We start from the raw sequence: 24,375 nt of genomic DNA, 5'->3' as shown, positions 1-24,375 counted from the left end.
ACCTGACTCTGTGGTATAATTCTCAAACACGTAGCCTAAATCAAGGCAAGGCAAGGCAAGGCAAATTTATTTGTATAGCACAATTCAACAACAAGGTGATTCAAAGTGCTTTACAGAGACATTAGAAACAAAAACAAATAAAAAGCATGATTTAAAATTGATTAAAACAAGCAAACAAACAAACTAACTAAACACACACATTTCACACCTGTTCGCGCGATCTGAACCCTTATCGTAAGGGGAGCTACCAGTCCTTCTGTGGACGAGCTAAAGCAGATGACTCGTAAGCTGGAGACGAAATGCCGTTTCACAAATTTAGAAGATCATCATTTAGCCTGGAGAAATAGTTTGTTGCTTTATAAGAAAGCCCTCCGCAAAGCCAGAACATCTTACTATTCATCACTGATTGAAGAAAATAAGAACAACCCCAGGTTCCTCTTCAGCGCTGTAGCCAGGCTGACAAAAGGTCAGAGTACTGTTGAGCCAACCATCCCTTTAACGTTAACTAGTAATGACTTCATGAACTTCTTCACAAATAAAATTTTTATCATTAGAGAAACAAATTACCAATAATCATATCACAGATGTAATATTATCTACAGCTACTTTTAGTACCATTGATGTTCATTTAGACACTTTTTCTCCAATTGATCTTTCTGAGTTAACTTCAATAATTACTTCCTCCAAACCATAAACATGTCTTTTAGACCCCATTCCTACAAAACTGCTCAAAGAAGTCCTGCCATTAATTAATGCTTCAACCTTAAATATGATCAACCTATCTCTAATAATAGGCTATGTACCACAGGCCTTCAAGCTGGCTGTAGTTAAACCTTTACTCAAAAAGCCATCTCTAGACCCAGCAGTCTTAGCTAATTATAGGCCAATCTCCAACCTTCCTTTCATATCAAAAATCCTTGAAAGAGTAGTTGTCAAACAGCTAATAGATCATCTGCAGAGGAATGTTTTATTTGAAGAATTTCAGTCAGGTTTCAGAGCTCATCACAGCACAGAAACAGCTTTAGTGAAGGTTACAAATGATCTTTTTATGAATTCATCTCTGTGCTTGTCCTGCTAGACCTTAGTGCAGCGTTCGATACTGTTGACCATAATATCCTATTAGAGCGATTAGAACATGCTGTAGGTATTACAGTTACTGTGCTGCAGTGGTTTGTATCATATCTATCTAATAGACTCCAATTTATTCATGTAAATGTTGAGTCCTCTTCACACACTGAGGTTAATTATGGAGTTCCACAGGGTTCAATGCTAGGACCAATTCTGTTTACATTATACATGCTTCCCCTAGGCAGCATCATTAGAAGTCATAGCATACATTTTCACTGCTATGCTGATGACACCCAGCTCTATCTATCTATGAAGCCAGATAACACACACCAATAAGTTAAACTGCAGGAATGTCTTAAAGACATAAAGACCTGGATGGCCACTAACTTTCTGCTTCTTAATTCAGATAAAACTGAGGTTATTTTACTCGACCCTCAAAATCGTAGAAATATGGCATCTAAGCAGATTCTTACTCTGGATGGCATTACCTTGGCCTCCAGTAACGCTGTGAGGAACCTTGGAGTCATTTTTGACCAAGACATGTCCTTCAACGCACATATTAAACAAATATGTAAGACTGCTTTCTTCCATTTGCGCAACATCTCTAAAATTAGAAATATCCTGTCTCAGAGTGATGCTGAAAAACTAGTTCATGCATTTATTACTTCCAGGCTGGACTACTGTAATTCATTATTATCAGGATGCCCTAAAAACTCCCTGAAAAGCCTTCAGTTAATCCAAAATGCTGCAGCAAGAGTGCTGACAGGGACTAGAAAGAGAGAGCATATTTCTCCTGTTTTGGCTTCCCTTCATTGGCTTCCTGTTAAATCCAGAATGGAATTCAAAATCCTGCTCCTCACATACAAGGTCTTAAATAACCAGGCCCCATCTTATCTTAATGACCTTGTAGTACCATATCACCTTATTAGAGCACTTCGCTCTCGCACTGCAGGTCTACTTGTTGTTCCTAGAGTATTTAAAAGTAGAATGGGAGGGAGAGCCTTCAGTTTTCAGGGCCCTCTTCTGTGGAACCAGCTTCCAGTTTGGATTCAGGAGACAGACACTATCTCTACTTTTAAGATTAGGCTTAAAACTTTCCTTTTTGCTAAAGCATATAGTTAGGGCTGGACCAGGTGACCCTGAATCCTCCCTTAGTTATGCTGCAATAGACGTAGGCTGCAATAGACTGTTGATGTGATTTGGCGCTATATAAATAAAATTGAATTGAATTGAATTGTTTTGAAGAGCAGAAAATGTCTGCATTAAGAGGCAGTAAAGCAGGTGGAGGCACATATAAACACTCAGAGAGGGCAACGCTTCCCGAAGGGCAAGTGCTATATAAAACTTTGATGTTTTATGATGTCTTTATTACAACACGCTGTCATCAGCCTGCTTTTATAGCAACACACTGATGTTTGACCTTTGACCTATGTCCTTCAAAGATTACATACTAAAATTACACATTTTATTATCTTTAACCATATGATTGGAGCAGAATGGGCTGAAGCCTTTGGCTTTAATAAGTTTTTAAAACTTCAGACTTTAAGATATACAAATACAGTGTAATTGTGCAAAACCCTGGCATCATTGTAACATATAAAAAATAAAATGTGTAGTCTCTCCGTGCCCTTTTCATGTGACAGAGTACCTGATATAGTTTTGTGAAATTGTTTCTCAAGGTCAGCTTTGACCCTGGACACTAACATTGATGGTTAAGGTCAAAGCCAACCTAGGTACTAATATCCCCTAAGGTCTAGTATGTTTTTGTAAATAGAATAGAATAGAATAGATATATACAGACTAGATGAATATATACAAACATGAGAAAGGCACACATTTAGAGCAAAGTTTTTGGAAGTAATGCAAAGGACTTGGTCTTAGTATTGAGTCTGTATGTGATTGTGGGTTACTGTGGGTGTGACTGTGTGAAAAAGTAATTAGCACTATTGTTAAATCATGAATTAACTGGATTAATCTCATTTTTTGGGAAGCTAAGTTCACCTGTTTACTGGCAGACTTGTTGGATCAAGAAATCACTTAAATAGAAATTGTCTGATAAAACTGAAGCAGGCTAAAAGATCTCAAAAAGCAACACATGATGATATAAATTAAAGAAACAGCTGGGGAACAAAGTCACCGACATCTATCAGTTGGGAAAGGATTACAAAGCCATTTCTAAGGCTTTGCGACTCCAGTAAATCACAGTCAGAGCCATTATCCACAAATAGAGAAAACAGTAACGAACCTTCACTGGGGTGGCCGATATACCGAAATTACTTCAAGAGCGCATCAGTGACTCATCCAGGAGGTCACAAAAGGAACCAGAGAAACATCTAAAGAACTGCAGGCCTCACTGGTCCAAAACAGTAAGGTTTTGGAGTGGCCAAGTCAAAGTCAAAACTTAAATCTTATTGAAACCCTTTGGAATGACCTTAAATAAGCTGTTTAAGTTTAAGTCCCTTCTTGTGTACAAACTTCCTGCAGAGGTCTGAAATTACTTTTTTACACAGGGTCAGGTAGGTTTGGATAAATATTTCCCTTAATAAATGAAATCACCATTTAAGAACTGTCTTTAAATGAAACCCCAAGCGCTCCTTAAAGAGTGTTTATATTGAATTGGAAGTGACAGACCCGCCTTAGTGTTGCTATAAACTGTTGTGTCACGGTACTTATGTTTGCTGTAAAGCACGTCTTGCCTGATGCCAGCTGCTTTGACAGAACGGCAGAATTAGACATCCTAGAAATGAGATGGATCTATGTTTTGTTCACAGACAATTTCTGTCCTCAAATAAGTCTTTGAAGATTTAAATTTGTCTGAAATTACTTTCTTTTCATTTCTCTTTAATCTGAGGAAGACAATAGCCGTGGTAGAAAAAGGAAGAAAGGAGATGTTACTCTGTCTCATTTAAACTGTGATCCACTAATAAGCCCCGAGAGTGAAAAGCCTTTGTGCTGCTGCGTCTCTTCGTCACCCTGGATGACCTCTTCGTATCGAGTGGCTTCCCTGTAGATGCACATAGATGACACCATAGCTTTGAGGCTCGGCAGCTGATGTCTCCATTTAGCAGACACTTGGCTGAAAAAGAAAGAAAAAACACTTTAAAGTAAATATAATTGTGTTTCATTTTACATCTAGTGTTTCATAATTCAAGATTTAGTCCTTTAAGTCAATTATCACTAAAGGAATAATGATTTGCTGATTTTTCTGAGGCAGTTTGTCTCTTTTCTGTCTTTGAACATTTCTATTGTTTGAGCTAATTGGATCAGCTGTAAGATATGCTCCCCCCCCCATCGCAGTGCGTCCTTGCAGCAATCCTTTTGGCTGGTAAACAACTCAATGCAAATGTCTTGGTGGTTGAAAGCCAATGATTCCATCAACATTTGGCAGGAGCCACAGCGCAGGGCTCCAGCATAAAGCGATCATTTGTTTAGCGACTCAACAATATCGTGCTCTCTTGTTTCAAACCGAAGGCTGGAGGATATTTTTGAGCCACCGCCGCTAGCTGCACACGAAGGGGATTTTTGCAACCAGAGACAAAGTAGAAATAGAAGAGAAGTCTGTGTTGGAAATGTTTCTTTTGCAGGTTTTCTGTCTTAAATATCACAGCCAGCCCCTGTTTTTGCAGCCATTGAAATATAATCACTTAATTTCTTTATTTATTTTTTGGTGATACTGTTTTCCCAGTAAATGTTTCATGTTTATGTCACCTAAAATTTGTTTAAATATTGCTACGTGTTGCCTTACAATATTTCATCTCTCTTCCTTCTGCCTTACCCCACACACAGATAAAGTTCATGCACACTGCTTTGTATTTATTGGAGCCACTGATGTGTTAAAAACATCTGTGCTGGGTAAAGACGGCCTGTTATGCACCTAGTTTCCCCCACAGAGAGCAGGTGACCATTCGGCTGGTTTTCAGTAAATCTCCATCTTTGCATTCATTATGAAAACAGTGAGTCTGTCTCTCAGTGCTGCATGCTGATCACATAAAAGAAACTCTGACATTTGTGTACACATCAGCGATGTATTCCAGTTTACTCCACTCTGTGGGAGTGTGACAGAAACATGTTGGTAGGCAGCGAAGGTCACTGAAAACAACAAGACACTTCACAGGAGTGGACGAACTGCAAACTGTGTAATACATTTCTCAGTTTTATCTTTCTGATGTAATCAACAGAATTGATCAATCTATCACTGGTCTGCTTTTGTCCCATTTAACGCATTCATGAGATTGGCAGGGCCTGAAAGAAGCGCAGCCATGTTGTTATCATAATAATACTGTGGCAATATTTTCCACTTCCGTGCCAAAAAAGATTTTACAGATTTCACTCATTGTGCCTGCGATGGCTCAAGTGGGCCAGCTGCCTGCTGTTTCCATTCATTTCAAAACAACATGCAAACTGCATCTGCAGGATCCTAACATCTGTCACGGACTTATGGTTTTACTAAAACATATTCAGGTGTTCAGTGAATAGATTTAAAAATATCATGGTTTAGAAATAAGACAGGAAAAATCTCCTTTTTCTTACCCTCAGCTGTAGCTTGAGCCACAGAAGAGAAGAAACCCAGCTGATAAAGTCATCTTGGACAATTCAGCAGTCTGTCACAGGGCTAACACAGAGACAGGCAACCATTCGCACCTTTAAAATCACCATTCACATGGATCTCTTTAGACTATAGAGAACAAACAGACTTTGCAGGAATCCTTCCTTCAGCTGCAGCCATGAATTCCTGAATGCTGAAATATAGCAAGTTGTTCATTTCTGGTTCTTACATGGGTAACTGTTTACTGTGTTCAGCATTACCTGGAATCCTAATTCAGAGTAAACACAGATTCAACACCACATTTGAATGCATCTCTTCTCTTTTATTTTTTACTTGCTTTGTTTTGGATTCACTGCCAGTAAAAACACACAACCCTGTCGTTACTTTTGAAAAGACTGTGGGAAGGTTTTGTTTCCTGAAACCAAGCAGGAATAATGTGAACCTAATACCACTTTTGAAACCTCTCAATTCTGAAGGTTTCTCTCCCTTCAGTGAATCCCCATGCTGCTTTCCCTCATGTTTTACTTTCAACTGTTATCCTTCTCCCTCTTCATCTTCGCAGCCTCCTTTAACAGCAGAACTCCTGCTGCTTGTTCCAGCATCTCCAACTTGTAGCTACCAATAGCTGAAAGAAAAGTTCTATGTGCCTCTTATTTTGCTTTATCTTCCCTGGAGATGTGTCTTGTTTGTTTTCTTTTGTCTGATACAAGTTCTTTTGGTGTTGTGACTTTCATGCATTTACTTTTGAATTTCCTTTGTTTCATTCACTTCAGTACTTGTTTGTGACAGTGCTGTGCAGATGAAAGTCCAATTTGAAAAGTGTGGTTCAGACATTTGGTCAAACCTACAGCTCAAGTGCACATCAGACATAAGAGACATGTTATGTCTGATCTAACTCCCAAAGTACCATACCCTCAGCCATATTAAAGAACAAGTCGTGCCTTCACACCTGCAAGTCTTCATGTTTATCATCCATCTGAAGCCATATTTGAAATTTAGAACTAGTAACTTCAGATGGCACGATCTTAAAACAGCATGTTCCCAGCAGCAATTAATAGTTTATCTTAACACTTCTTGTTGTTTCCTGCTGTGTGCTGCATGTACAGTAAACACTATGGAAATGAGCATGCTCAACTTTGATCTGTGTTTACTCCAGCAGTGCATCTCAATGACCAGAAGCAGCACGCTGTGGTCATGCTGAGCGGTTCTCACGTGGGTCTTGGTGTGTTTCTGTGATCGTGATTAAATTTGCACAGGTTCCTGACACTGGATGCAAAATAATCTGAGCCAACAAGGGCTTAAAAAAGACATTTCCTCTGGCTCCAGATAAATCAACAGGACTGTTTGACTTTGCACTTGACAGTGGCACTCATGATTGCTGAGGCAAACCTCGATCACTCCCTCTGCTGCTGGTGTGAGGAACTGTGACTCTGATGAATATTTATTTTGCTTTACTTAAGTGTCAGAATGTGTTAATTTAATTAAATGGTAAGATTTACTATGACCCTTCTCAGAGGCTCAAGAAAAAGAAAAAAAAAGAATTAAAGAATATCTTTCTCATATCAGCCTACCACACTGCATTCTGCTTTATCGCTAATATAAAATTTAGTACTCATCACTCCTTCCTGAATAATGAGGTTGGATAAGGTAAACCACTGAAAAAACAGAGTCCAGATCAGGGTGCCAAATGCTGTTTTATCAGAACTAGGATGGTATAGTACATTAAGATGTTTTGTGAAATGCACTGGACGCCGGTGTCTGCAGGGATTTTTTTCATTATTAGGTTTTAAAAATATGCTGCTGAGCAATTAGATACCATCAATTAATTGGCTACTTTGTAAAAGTCTTTGCAAAAAACAGTTCATTGTATGTGAGCCTTGCTTAAGACGATCAGTGGTAAATCTGCTTTTTGCAGCAGAAGAATTTATACATGCATCATCAGATTTTTAGTCTAAGGACCTTGGAAAGAAAAGCATCTGTTGCTTGAAGATCTTTCACCTCTCATCTGAGAAGCTTCAGTTCTTCAGTTCTTCAGGCAAATGGCCGTCCCTTCCTGAGCCTGGTTCTGCCGGAGGTTTCTTCCTTTTAAAAAAGAGTTTTTCCTTCCCACTGTTGCCAAAGTGCTTGCTCATAGGTGTTCATGTGATTGGTGTTTTTTTTCCTCTGTGTGTATTATTGTAGGTTCTTCCTTAAAATATAAAACACCTTGAGGTGATTGTTGTTGTGATTTGGCGCTTTATAAATGAAATTCAATTGAATTGGTTGCTGGAGGCTGCTGGCTGGCACTAAATGAAATTAGTCAAAGAGGTCGCTGCACTGAAAACCTGCTCTCATCATTCGCAGATTGTTGTCATCTTTAGTTTGCATGGAAAACACTGATTTGTCAGTAAACACTTGTCATCTTCTTGATCTTCTTGAGAATGTTCACCTTCAAGGTAGTAGTTGAGCCTTGCCACTGAAACCAAGACATTTCAAAAGGCACGATTTTTACTTTGAAGGTGAACGGTCTCTGTTCCCAGTTTATGCTGCATTTTTCACAGTTTCACTGCCCCTTAGCAAGTAGTTGGCCAGTGTTTTGTCATGATTTGACATCTTTACAAGCTACGGGCAACCACACAAATTTGAAACCAATGCACTGGCAAGGAGGTTTTTGGTGTAGTCCTGTATACTTCTTCGCAACAGCGAGCCACTTTCCATCCAGTCAGAGTATTGTCTCTAGCATCTAATTACTGTGGTTCTGGTCTTACGCCTGCATGACTGAGGCTTTAGCATGTGACTGACTCACGACTTTTTGCTGTGGACGCATTGATACGGAGCTGTATTATAACATATAGAAAAACAGCTGCACAGATGATTTTTGTGACTGTTTTGAAAACTCAAAAGTGCCTTTTAATACCCACCAGGGGGCAATACCTGTGACTGCAAAAACCTTTGGCCTTATAAAAATCCGACAGAAAGTTGCCTTTGTAAACACTTTCCTGATGCATTTATGGGCTCATTCACTCATTCCAATAAAAATGTAGTTCATTTTGTAAATTATGATCATTATAAGGGCCAACTGTTATGTTGTATTATGTGATGCATGTGTTGGGTAAATATACTGTAACCAGCAAGGGAAATTAAAAAACCTGTGAACCAATTCAGGAGTGAAAATCGAGGTCAAACACACTCGCCCGATGTATTCTAGGGACCTTATTACCACCACCATGTAAGCCTCTTAATGTGGACAATGTGGATCTTTAAAACAGGACTGTTTTCAGCAGTTTTCATTCAGCACCTCATTTTGTTGCAAAGACCGTGGTCAAAGAAACCCTTAATTGTGAGATGTAGGCGGCTTCTGACAAAACTGCACTGAGACAAAAACATGTTGCATCTTTCATGATATAAAACCACTATTTAGATTGTTTTGTTTTGTTTTTGCTGTTAAAGCCTTGAAAATAGCTCACATCTCCTTTTTTCAATTTATTCAGCTAGAGCTCACCATCCCATACATGCTCAACCTCTGACATCCAAAAGAATATGACACATTCAGACCATCCGCTGACATAGTCATCACCTAAAAAGAATGACCTCAAGCTTTGATTGAAGACTTTAAAGCTCTACTACCTAATGTCTTTTTTATTACGCTCATAATCGTCTTTATGTAGGGTTTTTTATTTGCACACATGCACAACAGCATGAAACTAGATAATAAAAACAAAACGGATGTGACAGGAGATAACATGTACTCTCACGTATCCACAACTGAGCGCTATATTATCTGAGGGATGTTTCGTTTTCTCTATAAGAGGATGCTTTATTTAGTCATTCCACAAGAAGAAGAAAAAATCAGTACTGAAGAAAAAAAGCTGAGTTTTTATTTTATTCCCTGAGAAAAAAACAGTCTTATCTTACTGAAAATTGATGTTAGTTTGAGGAGGAAGGCTAGCATTTTGACATCATCATCCTCTGCATCTTCAGGGACTCAGAAAGACCTATCATTATCCAGAAAAGAAAATGAAGGCAAAACAAAACCCAACAAACACTGTGGTCTTTGAAAAGTAAATCACCAAAATGACAACCTGAGGCTCCCAACTAGTTAGCAGGAGAAGTAAGCTTGTTTCAAATTATTGGTATAAATGGATGTGCTGTTGCTGTGGTCTCCTCTCATGGCTCAGTGTCATGGAAACAACAGGTCTGACTCCAAGCTGAGGTAAAGGGCTAACCACCTGAGAGGGCAAGCAGCAGAGTCGAAAGCAGCTTATCTCCTTATGTCTCTAACAAGGTTGGTAAAGAAAATCACAGAGGTGGGAGGGGAGACGATGTTGTATAAGATCATGGTATCGCTGTGAGATAAAGCTGCGGCAGATGCTGAAAGTAGGACTTCATGCATCACACCTTAATGATTGTGCCCTTTAGGACTCCATTACTCCTGCACTGAAACAAAGGCTCACATGGTTTGTTTGTGACGTCCCTTCTTTACAGATTTCACACAATGTCACAAATTAGTGTCACAGTACTTCAAAGAAAACAAATTTATTTCAAATATAGCTGAGGATATATGAGACATTACACAAAAAAATCCACCTCCAATAAACACAAAGCAATAATTTTGAGCAAAATGCAACCGAAATATATGAAATCAAATGTTTATTTATTCAAATAATTATTCATTAAGGAAAATATGCTGGGTGTCAACTGAGTCTGACACAGAGAGAGAGACACTCACATTCACAGCTATAGCCAGTTAAGATTAATCAGTTAACCAGACAAGCTCTATTATCTGAGGGAAGAAGCTGGAGCACCTGGAGAAAAGCCTCTTAAGCACTTGGAGAATATGTAAGCTTGACACTGTAACGCCCCCTGATGGGTTTGAACCATCTTGCTCTATGGCAACAGTGCCAGTTCCTTTTCACCGCACTGCCCTAAACAATCCATGTAACACTTGGAGGACTGATCATCTTGGGAAATATGATTATGTGTTGTTCTGAACTATAACATCCATCCAACTGTAATTAAAAGAAATTCTCTTGCTGTTTTGTAGTGGTCACATCTTCTTACCTCTCTGATCTTTGAATTTTGCACACTCCCATTCGATCCCTGTGATCTACTGAACAAACGCTAGCTATCTTGAAAAAACAAACAAACAGAGGAGGTCGCATTTTTGCACTGACTGAAACAACTTCTCCTTCACATCAGGACCTCCCCAACATTAGAACAGTTTTTAAAATCAGTTTGAAAAACATTTTTTTTTGTTTTTAAAACAGACTGAGTTTTTCTTTTAGTTACTTTTGAACAGTTCTACTTTATTCATGTTTGCATGTTTTATGTTTTCTTTTTTCAATTTTTTTTTAATTATTTTGTGTTGTTTATAAATGTGCTTACAAGTAAATTTGACTTGACTTGTTGTTGTGGTGTTTAAGTCTCAATCAGAGTTACTTTTTGTGCTTGGAACACATGTGTTATGACCCCTCTGAGGTCTACAATGACTTACACCTCAGGGCCACGGTCATGGCTTTGCTGATTTCTGGATCTGTTTGGCTGATGATTGAAAGTGCAGCAGTGGGTATATCACATCACCATATTAATGGTGTTTACCTCTAAGGGTCATTATGAAATACCTCTTTAAAGGGAACCTGTTATGGTCAGTTTTCACCACTGTATTTTTGTTCTTGGATTGGGCTGGAAGCTTTGAAACATTCGCAGTTTAAAAAATACAACTTATAGAAATTTTACTGGTACTCGGTGCAGCCCCTCAGTTAGTCTTCTCCCTGGACAAAAGGCATTTTAACCCTAACCCTCTTGATGACAACCCTAAACAGAGGTAGGTAGAATGGTCGCCTCATGATCGGAAGGTTGGGGGTTTGAATCCACCAAACGGCTACCCTGAGGTTCCCTTGAGAAAGGTACCGTCTCTACACACTGCTCCCTGGACACTGGATTGGTAGCTGCCCACCGCTTCACTGAGTGAATGGGTTGAATGCAAAGGACCACAAAGTTTCCCACATGTGGGATTTAAAATCTAAAAAACTATCTTCTTGAAGGCCAAAAAGCAAATGTTTAGAAGAAAATGTGGATAGTTTATAATGCATATCAATTATATTGATTTTTTGTTTCAAGACTACAAAGACTGGGAAGAAGAGTTTAATAAGTACAAACATTATGTAATCTTTTTATTATATACTTCCAATGTACAGCACTTTGTGTCAGCTGTGGGTGTTTTAAAGTGCTTTGTAAATAAAGGTGATGATGATGTAATCTGATTACCTATGGTTGGAGTTAGAGTTGAGCTTCTCACTGGTGATAATTTAGATCACAGAGGGTTAAAACAGCTACTTTAAATTTTTACTTAATTTACCAATACTGAAAACACTAATAAAAAGTATTTGTTATTGGTATCAACTGGAAGTTTTAAAAAGAGGTTTTTGTAAACACTTAGAAAAAGGAAGTTCTTTGTATTTTTTTTAATATAGAGAAAATTCCTCCCAAAATCCAATGACTTTGGGAGTTAGATCAATGTTAGATTAGTTGGTGATTCTAAATTGGCAGCAGGTAGATGAATGAACGGTTCATTTAAAAATTAGACCCCAGACTTATGATGTAAATGTTTGTCTTTCTTTTATTGGACTATCTAATTTAATAAGTAAATATGTTATAATAACTTTTATTTCTCCTGATTTATTTGTATGGTTAGGTTAATAAAACAAACAAAACAAAACATTAACTATAAACATTGTTAAAAGACTTTATTTAGTTTTAAATGCACAGTATTTTTTGGGTGACTGTGGCTCAGGTGGTTGGGAAGCGCATCTGAATCTGGAAGGTCGCCGGTTCGATCCCCGGGCTCTCTGTCCTGGTCGTTGTGTCCTTGGGCAAGACACTTTACCCTACCGCCTACTGGTGTTGGCCAGAGGGGCCGATGGTGCGATATGGCAGCCTCGCTTCTGTCAGTCTGCCCCAGGGCAGCTGTGCATTCACACACTGCCTCCACCAGTGTGTGAATGAGTAGTGGCATTGTAAAGCGCTTTGGGTGCCTTAAAAAGTGCTATATAAATCCATTGGTATTTTTATAAAGTAAAAACAATTTAGATATAGTAGACATCTAAACTGGACTTGCTTTGCAGGTTGACAGGAGATGAACTGAAGAATGTAACAACACGCTTTGCATTTTACAGCTTTTCCGAGGCTTCAGTATCACTTTCTTTTTCCCAGCAGAGAAAGGGATAACATCTCAGTCGCTGGAGTAAGGAGTCACCATGGAAACTTGGGGCTGCTTCAGGACACGAGCTGAGCAACCAATTACAAAACATCTGCCATGCTCCCAAAAGTATAATAAAACCCCTTAATAAAAAAAAAACATAATGACTACCACTGATGGTGAGAAAATGCTAAGTGGGAGAATTGGTCACAAACATTTGTCTTCATCTTCATCATCTGCCGCCATCATTAACATCAGTATCGCTGCCATCAACGATAACAATCCTGAGATGTTTGAGACTAAAGGAGTAAAGTTTCTGTGTTTTAGCAACATAACACCAGTAAATGAACCAAACATGTAAACAATAACAGCCTCAGTCAATCAACTGAGGATAAGATATCATCAGCCTCTGTTCTCAGGTTACATAGCATGTGCATCATCTCTGTCGTCATATCCAGATGGTATCCCTCTAAGCAGATTTGGCTGATACTCACATGCTTGTATAATGATAATAAGCTGCTTGGAGACCTGCTCAGAGTAGATCAATAAGTGAAGACAGTCGACGATCAATGAAAACCCTTTTTCTAGCGCAGTCTGTGCTCTTTTCGGTGTTTTTTTTTCCACATTTTTATTCATCATTTAAAAACAACAACAACAAAAAACTTAAACCAACTAGTGATTTGTTGAATTTTCATTAATTTGAGGATCTTTTTTTCTTCTGGTGGTCAGTCTCACCGTACAGTGTGCACATTCTCGTGGTGTTCTGCTTTTGATACAGTGATGATGATTATTTTATGTATTGTTGACAATATCTTGACAACTTTATGATGGCGTCACAGATGAAATTAACCTCCTAGTACCTGGTGTCCACATATGTGGACATCACATTTTTGGTTATTTAGACCAAAATACTCAATTTTGCTCTACAAGGGCCTAATATCCATTTACGAGGACATTATACTGCTACTGTTCTATCAAAATTTTAAACGAATATCCTCATATGTGGCTCTCATTTTTCTTAAAAACAAAAATAAGGTCAAAAAACAAATCTGGTAATTCTTTGTTTTTACATTCATCGGGCCCCAATTAGCCAAAATATCAAAAAGAAATTAAAAATGCATGCCGTGGAAGAGTTCGGGTCTTAGGAGGTTAATGTTAGTTCATTGTGCCCACAGGATGAATCCTGGGTATTTTCAGGCCTAACCTCCAGGATTACTAGCAAATTAGATTTGATCTTTATTGTGGAGTGCTAAAGTGCTAAAGTCATGTCCTCTACTTGGTTGTCTGAGTGCTTGTAACTGGCTACAATATCATAGACCAGTCATAGTCTGTATATTTAAAGTCCCCACTCTCACCCACACACTCCTGCATTTCTTTTCTCTCTCGCTGCCTCCTAACATGCCTTCCCCCTTTCATTTTCCATTATCTTCAACCAACAGTACCAACATCCTGTTGGCCAGCAGCACTGGAGCCAGTCGTTAACCTTGACATCTACCAATCCATTATGGAAATCTTCTTTATGATTCCATTTATCCAGGCTTGGGACTGTCACTGGGAGTATATGTGTCCTGTTCATTGTTGGGTTGTTATTGGCTATTGGACATTTTGAGCATTTTATTATCACAGTGTTCAGCTTGCTTAAATTAATGTCCCAACAGCCTTCATAGCTAATGGCAAAAGTGAGCTGATCTCCATTGGTTCCAGTGGTAAAATCCTAAAGTTCAGTGCTTTAAAAAACATGCTTAGAACAAACAGTTTGGATAGCTTTACCTTTCACAACAACAATTATTTGCTAGTAGATGGTCAAATAAATCAACCATTTGTTAACTGGTAGATCTTAATGTGCAGCTTTACTTAACAGTTGTGCTGCAGCTGATAGCTTTCTGCTAGGCTTCATTTGCCATCAAGGGACCTTTTTACCATGTTTCCCATGTTTGTGCTTTCTGGATTACTGTTTATGGGATTATCTGAAAAATAACATGGCTTGCTGTTTGGAACAGTCAGATTTCTATTCTTAAATTTTGCACCATGACTTTGCATTACACCTGTATAGTTTATGGATGCATGAGGTAGCTATCAAAGCTGAGGTGACATCTTATTCACCAAAATCACTTCTGGCTATGAAAAAACAAAACGATACTATCAAAACAAAACAAAACAAGCCCCAGAAAAAACAAATAAAATACAAAACTAAACAAACCCCTTATATTGAGGCTGTGTCATTCGTGGATTGATGATGTCACAGCACATATGTCCATCTTTTACATACAGTCTATGCTAGCTAACTACAGTATGTCCTTCATTGCACTGGTAAAGCTCCAAGAAAGACAAGTCAGATCCTGCATCCCTATAAAAAGCTGTTTGGTAAATGTTCTGAAACTGTTACAAATAGTACACGCTAACATAGATAAACTATTCATCTCCTTTTTGAAGTCATACCAACTGCTTATAAGCAAGGATTACAAATCAGATACTTTATTAAGATTTTACAAATGATAATGACAAAAATATTTAATTAAACCTCTGTTTTATTTTGTTTTTTACTTTTGACTGTTTCTATTACATTGTAACATGAGTTATCTTCTGTCAATGGACACTTCATAAAAGTATAAAGAAAAAAGGAATAAGGAATCTATGAAAAGACTTAAAAAGTCTCAGAGCAGCATAATAAATTGTCATGCTATCTGTCCCTGAAAATACCTAAATCCATTTATTTTTGCTTGAAGTGAGCTTCTGGGGGAGATAATACATGCCATATTTACAAATAAAGTACTTATGTATGCATGTATATGATCTATTTCCTCTCATATAGCATATTCCATGTGCCAGCATGTGTTATTTTTGGATTTTCCTGGTTTAATAAAGTGGTACTTGAAGGAAATTGCCTTCCCGGGTTTCCTCCGTGGCGTGAGCGATAAGCAGAGTTTTGTCCTTTCCTTCTAAGATTCCTAATTATTTAAAGTAACACTCAGGTATGCCGTTCAGCGTGTTAGTACGAGCTCGGGAGCAGCTTGGGAGAACAAGGAAACACAGACTGCTTCAGGTTGTCTTCCCAATCGACTCAAAGGTTTATTTGATACACAGCAGTTTATATAGATGAAAAAAGGTTCGTGTGTCAGCTTTCCCAGTTCAAACCGGTACAGACCAAATAAGGAAACGTCTTCCTGCCTTGTGAGCCAAGAAGTATCCTGTGTGTAGTTTATCAGTTCAGCTACAATTTATGATCATCCCAGCAAAATACACTCCTAGACATAGAATACAGAGTTCTTTCATCAGTGAATTCTGAAACAAACCACCTAGCCTTTAACGAGCCTTTTCCAGGAGATAAAGAAAAAAGGGAGGATGGGAGTAAGGAAGTGGTCTCATCTCTGTGGTGTTTTCGACCTTGAGGTACCAGCCTGTAAGTCTTACACATTAATTCTTGGGTCACAGAGAAAGAGAAAAACAACTAGTATATGGGCCTTATTGAGTAACAGTTTTCCTGTATGAAACAATATCCTGTAAATGCTTACCGTGGTATCAAAATATCATAACAGTACTGAATACTTCTGGATGTGGCTTGTTAACGTGAATTCTTAAAGCAGTCACCTGGTTTCTTTTTAGTTCTGGTTCACTGGCTATATGCCGCTGAAAAGTGAAAAGGTATTGGTGCGTACAGTATGGTGACGTTTCTCGGGAAGGCAGGCAGGTGGGGAGGGGGTCAACCTGCAAATACATGAGCTCTGTCCTGTCTTTACTCTAGAGGAAATCTATCTTCAGCTTGAGCCTCATAGAGGTTATCCATCCTTCGTAAAAACATGTAACTTTTCTTCACTGCTGGAAAATCATGGAGCTACAGGTGGAAAACCGAAGTCAGCCTTTCGCCACCAACACCATGAGGCTGCCAGCTAAAATCATCCTTGAAATGGGAGTAGATAACTTTATTTCTCTTCTAATATTTGGACTCATTTTCATTCTTGGTGTGCTTGGGAACACACTGGTCATAACCGTGCTGGCGCGCAGTAAACCCGGACAACCGAGGAGCACAACCAACATATTCATCCTCAACCTGAGCGTGGCTGACCTGTCCTACCTCCTCTTCTGCGTCCCTTTCCAGTCCACCATCTACATGCTGCCTACGTGGGTGCTCGGAGCGTTCATTTGCAAGTTTATCCACTATTTCTTCACCGTGTCTATGCTGGTCAGTATTTTCACTCTGTCAGCAATGTCCGTGGACCGTTACGTGGCCATCGTCCACGCTAGAAAATCCTCCTCGATCCGGGTGGAGAGGCATGCCATGCTCGGAGTGGTGCTGATCTGGACACTGTCCGTGGTCATGGCAGCTCCCGTTGCGCACTACCAGAGCATCGTGGAGAGGGAGAACAACAACACCTTCTGCTGGGAGGTCTGGCCGGAAAACCAGAGGAAAGTCTACGTGATGTGCACCTTTGTGGTTGGATACCTTCTGCCTCTCACTTTGATATCTGTGTGCTATGCAAAGGTGAGCGCGCACGAATCAGAGTCAACATGTGACCATGAATATACAGTGTAATGACGAATTTTCAAAGTGTTGAAGAAATTAATGCGTTAACTTGTTATTCAGATCGTATTTCTCTCTTTTATAGTGTAAAAAATGTTTATTTTAACAACAATGGATTGGTTTGTAAAAAAGGTTTAAGTCGTCCTTCAACATCTGCCCAGATGTCTTTCTGAAAATAAATAAACGTGAAATAATTTGGCTGCTCCTTGAAAACATTCACATGTGCGTTTTGTGTTTTCAGGTTTTAAATCATCTGCACAAAAAGCTCAAGAATGTCTCAAAAAAATCCGAGCTCTCCAAAAAGAAGGTTGGTGGAAGCAATTTTCTTTTGCTTCTGATTTCTCACTAAATTAGGAGTCGTGATTGAACAGTTCGCTGGCTGAGAGGTTAATGTGCTCATTAGGTGCAGATAAAAATGCCTGCACTCTTGAACTCCATTTACAGCACTTATATGTCAGCATAAAAATCTAGATTAAATTACCCAGTGGGGTTCTGGTGATGCTGTGAAGTGTCATTTTATTGCATTTGGCTCAAAACTCGGCACTGAGCTATCCACTAACAATTCTTTTCCAATAATTTATACCACCTTGCTTCCAAAAAAAGTAAATGTATAAAATCTAAATAAAACAATGTGCAAATTTTCTGCATTTATTCAGAAATCTTTTGGTCTTTAGATGACACTGCAGTAAAAAACTGACACAAATATTCAATTTACTGCATTGGCTCAGCAACACTTTTGGTGAAACAAACATGTGTGGAAGACTGGAACTACCAAAGAATTTAGCAATAAAATGTAAAATTTAAAAAAAAAACGATTGAATAAAGATATAAAAGAAAAAATAAAGAAAAAAATATATGTCTGAAGTCTCGATATGTCTCACAGCTGATAGATTAGTCAGTGCCTGTGTTTAATTTGGTATTATATCTCATGCAATTAATGGGTGGCTCCATAGTGGTCACCACATTCACCTAACATGCAAAAGATCCTTAATTTGAGACTGTGAGAAGTGGCAAACCCGTGCAAGCATTGCATCAGGAAGAGAATCAAGCGTGTGGATCCATCTGCTGTAATGACCAGAATAGGGGAGCAGGTGAAAGATGCTTTGCTGTCTGATGCATTTAAAGACATATTTTTATTAAGTTATTTGTTTATTTATGTTTGATTTTGGCAGTATTGGTCCACCATAATGTGCAGTGAGGCAAACTAGAAAACTTTCTTGTGGTTTGACCAATAAAAATTTAAAATAGTTTTTGGACATCACGAGGAGAGAGACCAAACAGCTTGTCAGAGTTCAAAGACAGCATTCCTGATAGTTCACATGGCATGGATAACATCTATGAAGGCACCATTATTGCTAAATGATACACAACGCTAGGACAACAGCTTCCATCCTGAAGCCTTATTTCAGCGAAAAAATGCCAAACTGTGTTTTGGGAATATTCCAACAGAATTGCTTCTGAGTATAAGAGTTAGGGTTTTAAAGTGCCTGCAGTAAAGACCTGACAATATATAGTAAAGCATATAAACTCTACAGAGTGTTGTTAGAAGAAGAGGTGATTAGGATGAAGTTTAAAATGAACAGATGTTTTTCAAAAGCAATGGCACTTTTGATTGGTTGCACTTGTAAACTTTTAAATAAGTACAGGGTTTAAATGTCTAATAAATATATTTTATTTACATTTTACACATGTTCCAACTTTTTTGGAAACGTGTTCATACCCTTATGTGACACGTGACCTGTGATCATCTCTTTTCCACAGACTGCTCAGACTGTCCTCGTGGTGGTTGTTGTCTTCTGTCTGTCCTGGCTGCCTCATCACATCGTCCACCTGTGGGTGGAGTTTGGCTCCTTCCCTCTGAACCAGGCCTCCTTCGTGTTCAGGATGGTGGCTCACTGCTTGGCCTACAGCAACTCCTCCGTTAATCCCATCATCTATGCCTTCCTGTCTGAGAACTTCAGGAACTCGTATAAGCAGGTTTTCTGGTGCCGGGCGCCCAGTGAGTGTCCTCTGAATGAAAACAGAGACCCCCGCAGCAGAATGGAGACGGCACCTTCTACTAATATCAGCGTGTCTTATAAAGGTCACGACTCTCAGATCAGTAAAATGCTTTGATGACACTGGCGGTGCATCCTGAGTACAGCCTGCCGGATAATGGATTTTTTTAAAGGCTGAAACTACTGATATGAAAGTTTAACCAAATCCAGAGTTTCATATATCGACTGATATTTGTATTTTGAAAGACTTTAAAGAGCATGTTTGATTTGGGCCTTCATTCCTCAATGTGGCACATTTGCATATCTCATGTATACACAAGAAGTAACAGTTTTAAATGTCAGGAAATATCAACCCATTTCCTGCTCAAACAGATTACAAGAGGAGGGAAAAAAATCTGTGTAATATATATAGTCTGTATATAAAATATGAACATGACTAAATGTCACCCACTGATTTGTGAAATCTCATTTTGAAGACTTGTTGTAAGTATCGTGACTGTCAGTGTCTATGATGCCAGAAGTGAGTATACGTTTGTACAGGATGGTGAAGAGTGAAGTTATCAGGTAACGCTAGCAAGATTAGCATCAATGCACTGGTGATTTGCACAGAGAATGATTATTGCTAATTGGTACTAATTAACCAAAATACAAATATAATACTAAAACTTCACTCAACACAACAGCAGCATGGGTTTCTCTGACTGGTTATTTGCATAATTAAAAGTGCTTTAATTCAAGTTAAATGTGCTGAGTTATAAAATAAGATTCTCATTACATTATCGAGATCAAAGCTATATTTCATACCACTCTTTAACCTTTTGTTTTCTTTACTACCACTGAACATTTTGAACATGGGAGTTTATGGGGACTGAATCACTTCTGGACTTAGCATCAATAATACAGGGTGTATCTAAAATAATCATTCAATTTCAAAAGGCTATATTTTTTTTAAGTAATGGATATAGAAACTTGCATGGTTGAATATAAAGTTTTTCATACCAAACTTACAATGTTCACAAGTGCCCAAAGTGTCCTGATAGTCAAACTTGTTCCGTACGCTTGTGAGGATGTCACTGCAGCCACTGCTGTTGTTATGATGTCTACTGGCAACTGTGTGAAACTCACAAATCTCCTCTTTCTATCAGTGTGTGTTTCGATTGTTACTGGTGAACAAAGATTAAAGCACCATGAAACGATGCTTTTTGATACACCCACAAATTTAGGAACTACGTTTTTGGCACTTCCTATTGGCTTAATTTTCAGCCCCAGAGATGGCTGCCTGGTGAATATTTACCAGGATCAGTCAAAAGGTGTTGGACAGAAGCTTCTAGATATTGCTGGAAGATCCAGTGATAATTGTTATTTTGCCCAGCTTTAGATGATTAGTTTACAATTTAACTCTGTCTGCCTAATGGAATGTACATACTGTACAGTCTATACCAGAGATATATGCGCGTAAGTGATAACGGTAAATGGACTGGTTCTTCTATAGCGCTTTTCTACTCTCACTGAGCACCCAAAGTGCTTTATACAACTCATGCATTCACCCAATCACTTCGCATTCACACTCTGATGGATGCATCGGAGGGCAACATGGGGTTAATATCTTGCCGAAGGATATGTGGCATGTAGACTGAAACTGGAATTGAACCACCGACCTTCTGGTGAGTAGGTGACCTGCTCTACCGCCTGAGCTACAGCCACTGCAATTGCAATAATGCATCATTTAAATCACATTGTAGATAACCGTTCTGCTCTCAAAGATCAAAGGTGAAGGTTAAATATAGTCTCACCTGAGCTGCCACAGACCTTAAGTTTCTCTGTAATCTGTGGCTTCCTGTGTGTTTTGAATGGATTATCCAGTGTGTGTGTGTGTGTGTGTGTGTTGTCTACCTGTTGTGTAGTCTGTTTTTGTTTAGAGGGAACTTAAAGGCAGTGTCTTTGTGTGAAGCGTTTTCACTGAATGTGCGGAAACTATGTGCACCAACTGCAAGCAAAGAAATGTCTAAAACCAAAATGTGTAAGTGTACAGTATGTGTGTTCAAGTTGTACAAAGACATGAATAATTTATGTTACAAACAAATAAACTCTTTTTAATAGCTCATGTGTGCATGAAACATGTTTGATGTTATGACTTTGCTCTGATATAACCAGAGCAGCACTGAGCCTGCTTACCTGGCTTCTTTATTGCACAGATTGCATGCTGTTTCCTGTTTATCCCCTGGGCTGAATTTGATTAACTTTTGCAAACAGGTAACTGTGCATGCTCCTTTCTGCAGTATTGTCTGCCCTCTGCAGGCATTATTACACTGAAAACTGGGGCAGTGCAGACTCAAGTGCTGTCTTAGAAAAGAGATAAAAAGCATTTGCACACAAATACAAACAATGCACACAGTTTCATTTCATTTCATAAAAACATCATGTGGTCGACTGCTCCCATAAACAACTGAATGAAACATTCACTTTATAAGGTTGATCAATAATTTTTTTTTCCCTGTCCCGTTTGGCTCTTTTGCCATCAGAATTGTTGTCTAAAGGCAAAGAAAGATGCCCAACGGATTTACTTTACCAAATTTACCATCCCAGCCTTGCCATAATGGTCCATTTGATTCACCTTTTATTGTGTATTTTATTTTCACTTGTTGAATACGGGACAGACTTGACTTGGGGAAAGAAGGGGAGAAAGAAAGAGGGAAAGAGAAACAGCTGAGAAGAGGGACGGGGGAGAAGGGCAAAAGACAAAAACCAACAGAATGGGCAGAAAAAAAGAAAAAAAAGAGAAAAAAAAGAGAAAAAAAATGCATATATCGATCACCTGGATCACCTGTTGAGAAAGAAAAAAGAAAACAAGCAGAAGAGAACAAGAGTAATAGAATAAACAACATCACAATGATATATGGGAATATGACAGTAAATACTAAATGTTAAACATTATTGTGCAGCACATAAGATCAACAGAACACAGTGTGCTTTGAGGTAGGAGCCAAAAAGGGTGTAGTTTGTGGGTGTGATCACCCGTGTGTACACCTGTGAGCATGGACGCGCTTGTTTTTTTAAAAGGTTGGTTCATGTAATGATCTGCTAGAGGGTGTGGGGAGCCGCTGCCCCGTCCTCCAGGGCATGAAGCAGGTATGGAGGAGATCAAAACTCCAGACATCCAGAGGCCCCCAGAACACAAGAGACCAAGGAAGACCAACAGAGGGGCAGCCGCGCCACTGTCCCAGAAAGAGCTGAGGAGAGTCCCAGATGAGGGCTCACTCAGCAGCCGCGGAGCAGAAGCCAGGGGGAGTTGCAGTGACGCGCCCGTGAGCTCCGCCGGCAGCCAGCTGTGCCTGAGTGACCGAGCCCCAGGCCGAGAGGCCGGGGGCACCCCACCTCCGAAGTGGCCCGAGCGAGCCCCAGGCTCCAGGCCCCGATAAGCGGCCGCCAAGGAGTGAGCCGGTGTGTACCTGGACGCCCACCCCCAGACATAAAGAACCACCAACGCACCGATGTCTGAGGGAGTCCGCCACTGGCAGGGGAAGTGGTGGTGGGGGGGGAGATAGGCCTCCAAACCTTGGCGGGCCTGAGATGTCCCCAGAGAGGTGGCGTCTGATACCCAACCTGACATATAGACACAGAAATACAGGCACACACATATACAAACATCCATTCCCACCCTCATGCTCTCATATGCACTTATTCCACACTCAACCAACGTGGAGACAGACATAAAGAGACGCTGTACACACGATCACACTCCCCAAGCGTACTCTACGAACCGGGTCTAGGTACCCTTGCCCCTGGAGGGGGGAACTGCACCCAGACCCAGGTGGTGTTACCCTTTTCCCTGCGGTGGGGGGAGGCAGACCGCCCCGACTCCGCAGCAGCAGGGAGGCCCCACACTCCAGACCGCAGGTTGATCAATAATAAATACAAAATTACTTTTTATAATTACAAATTTTAAAAAAACCATTGCTATCAGTATTTAGTACATCATTTACTTTTGTACAGTTTTGTGGCTCCACGGTGTCGTTAACACATTTACTTGGTAACCAAAAGGTTTCCTATTTGATTCTTTTGATTCCTATAATTTTGAGGTACTTTTACTGTAATTGATCTCCACTCTGAGTCACTTTTGGTTCAGTCTTTTTCTAACTGTGCTGTCATGAACTTTGTTTGTTTTTTACAGTATCTCGGAGCATTGGCGGGTCTGACCTTGGCTTGAATTTGTTGGACCTAAATTGCGGGACTGTGTTAATGCTGAATGCTTCAGACCAGCAAAGTGCAAACACTTCTGCTTTTTTAGTGGTGGTCACACTTGCTGATCTTCAATCAAGCACTTGATTAGCAGCACCTGACTGCGACTTACCCATGTAATTCTCATAAATACGAACACGAAATGATCAATTTTATTCCTTCTTTCATGATTTGATATTCTTTACTGTGGTGTTATTCCTGAAGATAACCTAGAACATAAAGTATACAGACCCAAAGCATCCTGTCTGATGACTCATTTCACTTTAATCATTTTTTTCATAATGGACTATGTTATGTAATATGCTCAAATGATGCTCATCTTATTTTCCATTAGCTGGAAACTGAGTTAAAGGCGCAACGTCACAGTGAGGGAGGATGATGAAGAGCTGGTTTAACTGCAGGTCCCTCAGTTATGTGAAGAAAAAATATATATATATATCAGTCTGATGCCCTGAAGAAAATGACTGCATCTGAGGTCTAAAAAATATGAGGATGAAAGGACACGTTAGTAAAGGAAAATGTAAGAAAACCGATTTTCCTGATGTTAACTAAAAAGCTGTTTTAACCTCAGTTGAACAGCAGAGGTCAGGCTTACACAGGTGTTGATATTCAAGCCTCTCTTTCTCTGCTCTGTTTAATTTGCATCTTCTGCAAAAGAAGTTTAAATGTTTAAACTGTTTAAAGTTTATATTTCTGGATTGTTAAAGAGCAAATTTAAAAAATTTGGGATAACAAATAATAATTTAAGAATTTCAATCAATCAGATTATTTTGGTGGGTACTTGTATTTTCTCCTTTCTCCTCCATCTAAATTAACTTTAATTTCTCTG

At 39.2% G+C, this 24,375-nt stretch overlaps 1 protein-coding gene across 1 annotated transcript; it reads left to right on the top strand.

Annotated features, from left to right (window-relative positions):
• Window positions 1–16,481: 16,481 nt before the first annotated feature.
• galr1a (galanin receptor 1a) lies at window positions 16,482–21,354 on the top strand. Its single transcript, XM_086280937.1, has 3 exons — window positions 16,482–17,271; window positions 17,552–17,617; window positions 19,072–21,354. The coding sequence occupies exons 1-3, from the start codon at window positions 16,618–16,620 to the stop codon at window positions 19,423–19,425; spliced, it is 1,074 nt and encodes a 357-aa protein (XP_086137063.1). The 5' UTR covers window positions 16,482–16,617; the 3' UTR covers window positions 19,426–21,354.
• Window positions 21,355–24,375: the final 3,021 nt, after the last annotated feature.

This window comes from Aulonocara sp. 'chitande type north' Nkhata Bay, linkage group LG22 (assembly GCF_057382095.1).
Source record: "Aulonocara sp. 'chitande type north' Nkhata Bay isolate Kocher_YH1m ecotype deep benthic linkage group LG22, A_spYH_male_GT1.1, whole genome shotgun sequence".
NCBI lineage: Eukaryota > Metazoa > Chordata > Actinopteri > Cichliformes > Cichlidae > Aulonocara > Aulonocara sp. 'chitande type north' Nkhata Bay.
Note: the sequence above shows the minus strand (reverse complement) of the source record. Positions and strands in the feature narration are given on the sequence as shown.

What these genes read in the sequence shown, in the direction of transcription:
- galr1a (XM_086280937.1), top strand. Translation starts at nt 16,618, where the DNA reads ATGGAGCTACAGGTGGAAAACCGAAGTCAGCCTTTCGCCACCAACACC. An exon ending in TATCTGTGTGCTATGCAAAG is followed by an intron (nt 17,272 to 17,551) that starts GTGAGCGCGCAC and finishes TTGTGTTTTCAG; the next exon opens with GTTTTAAATCATCTGCACAA. An exon ending in CCGAGCTCTCCAAAAAGAAG is followed by an intron (nt 17,618 to 19,071) that starts GTTGGTGGAAGC and finishes TCTTTTCCACAG; the next exon opens with ACTGCTCAGACTGTCCTCGT.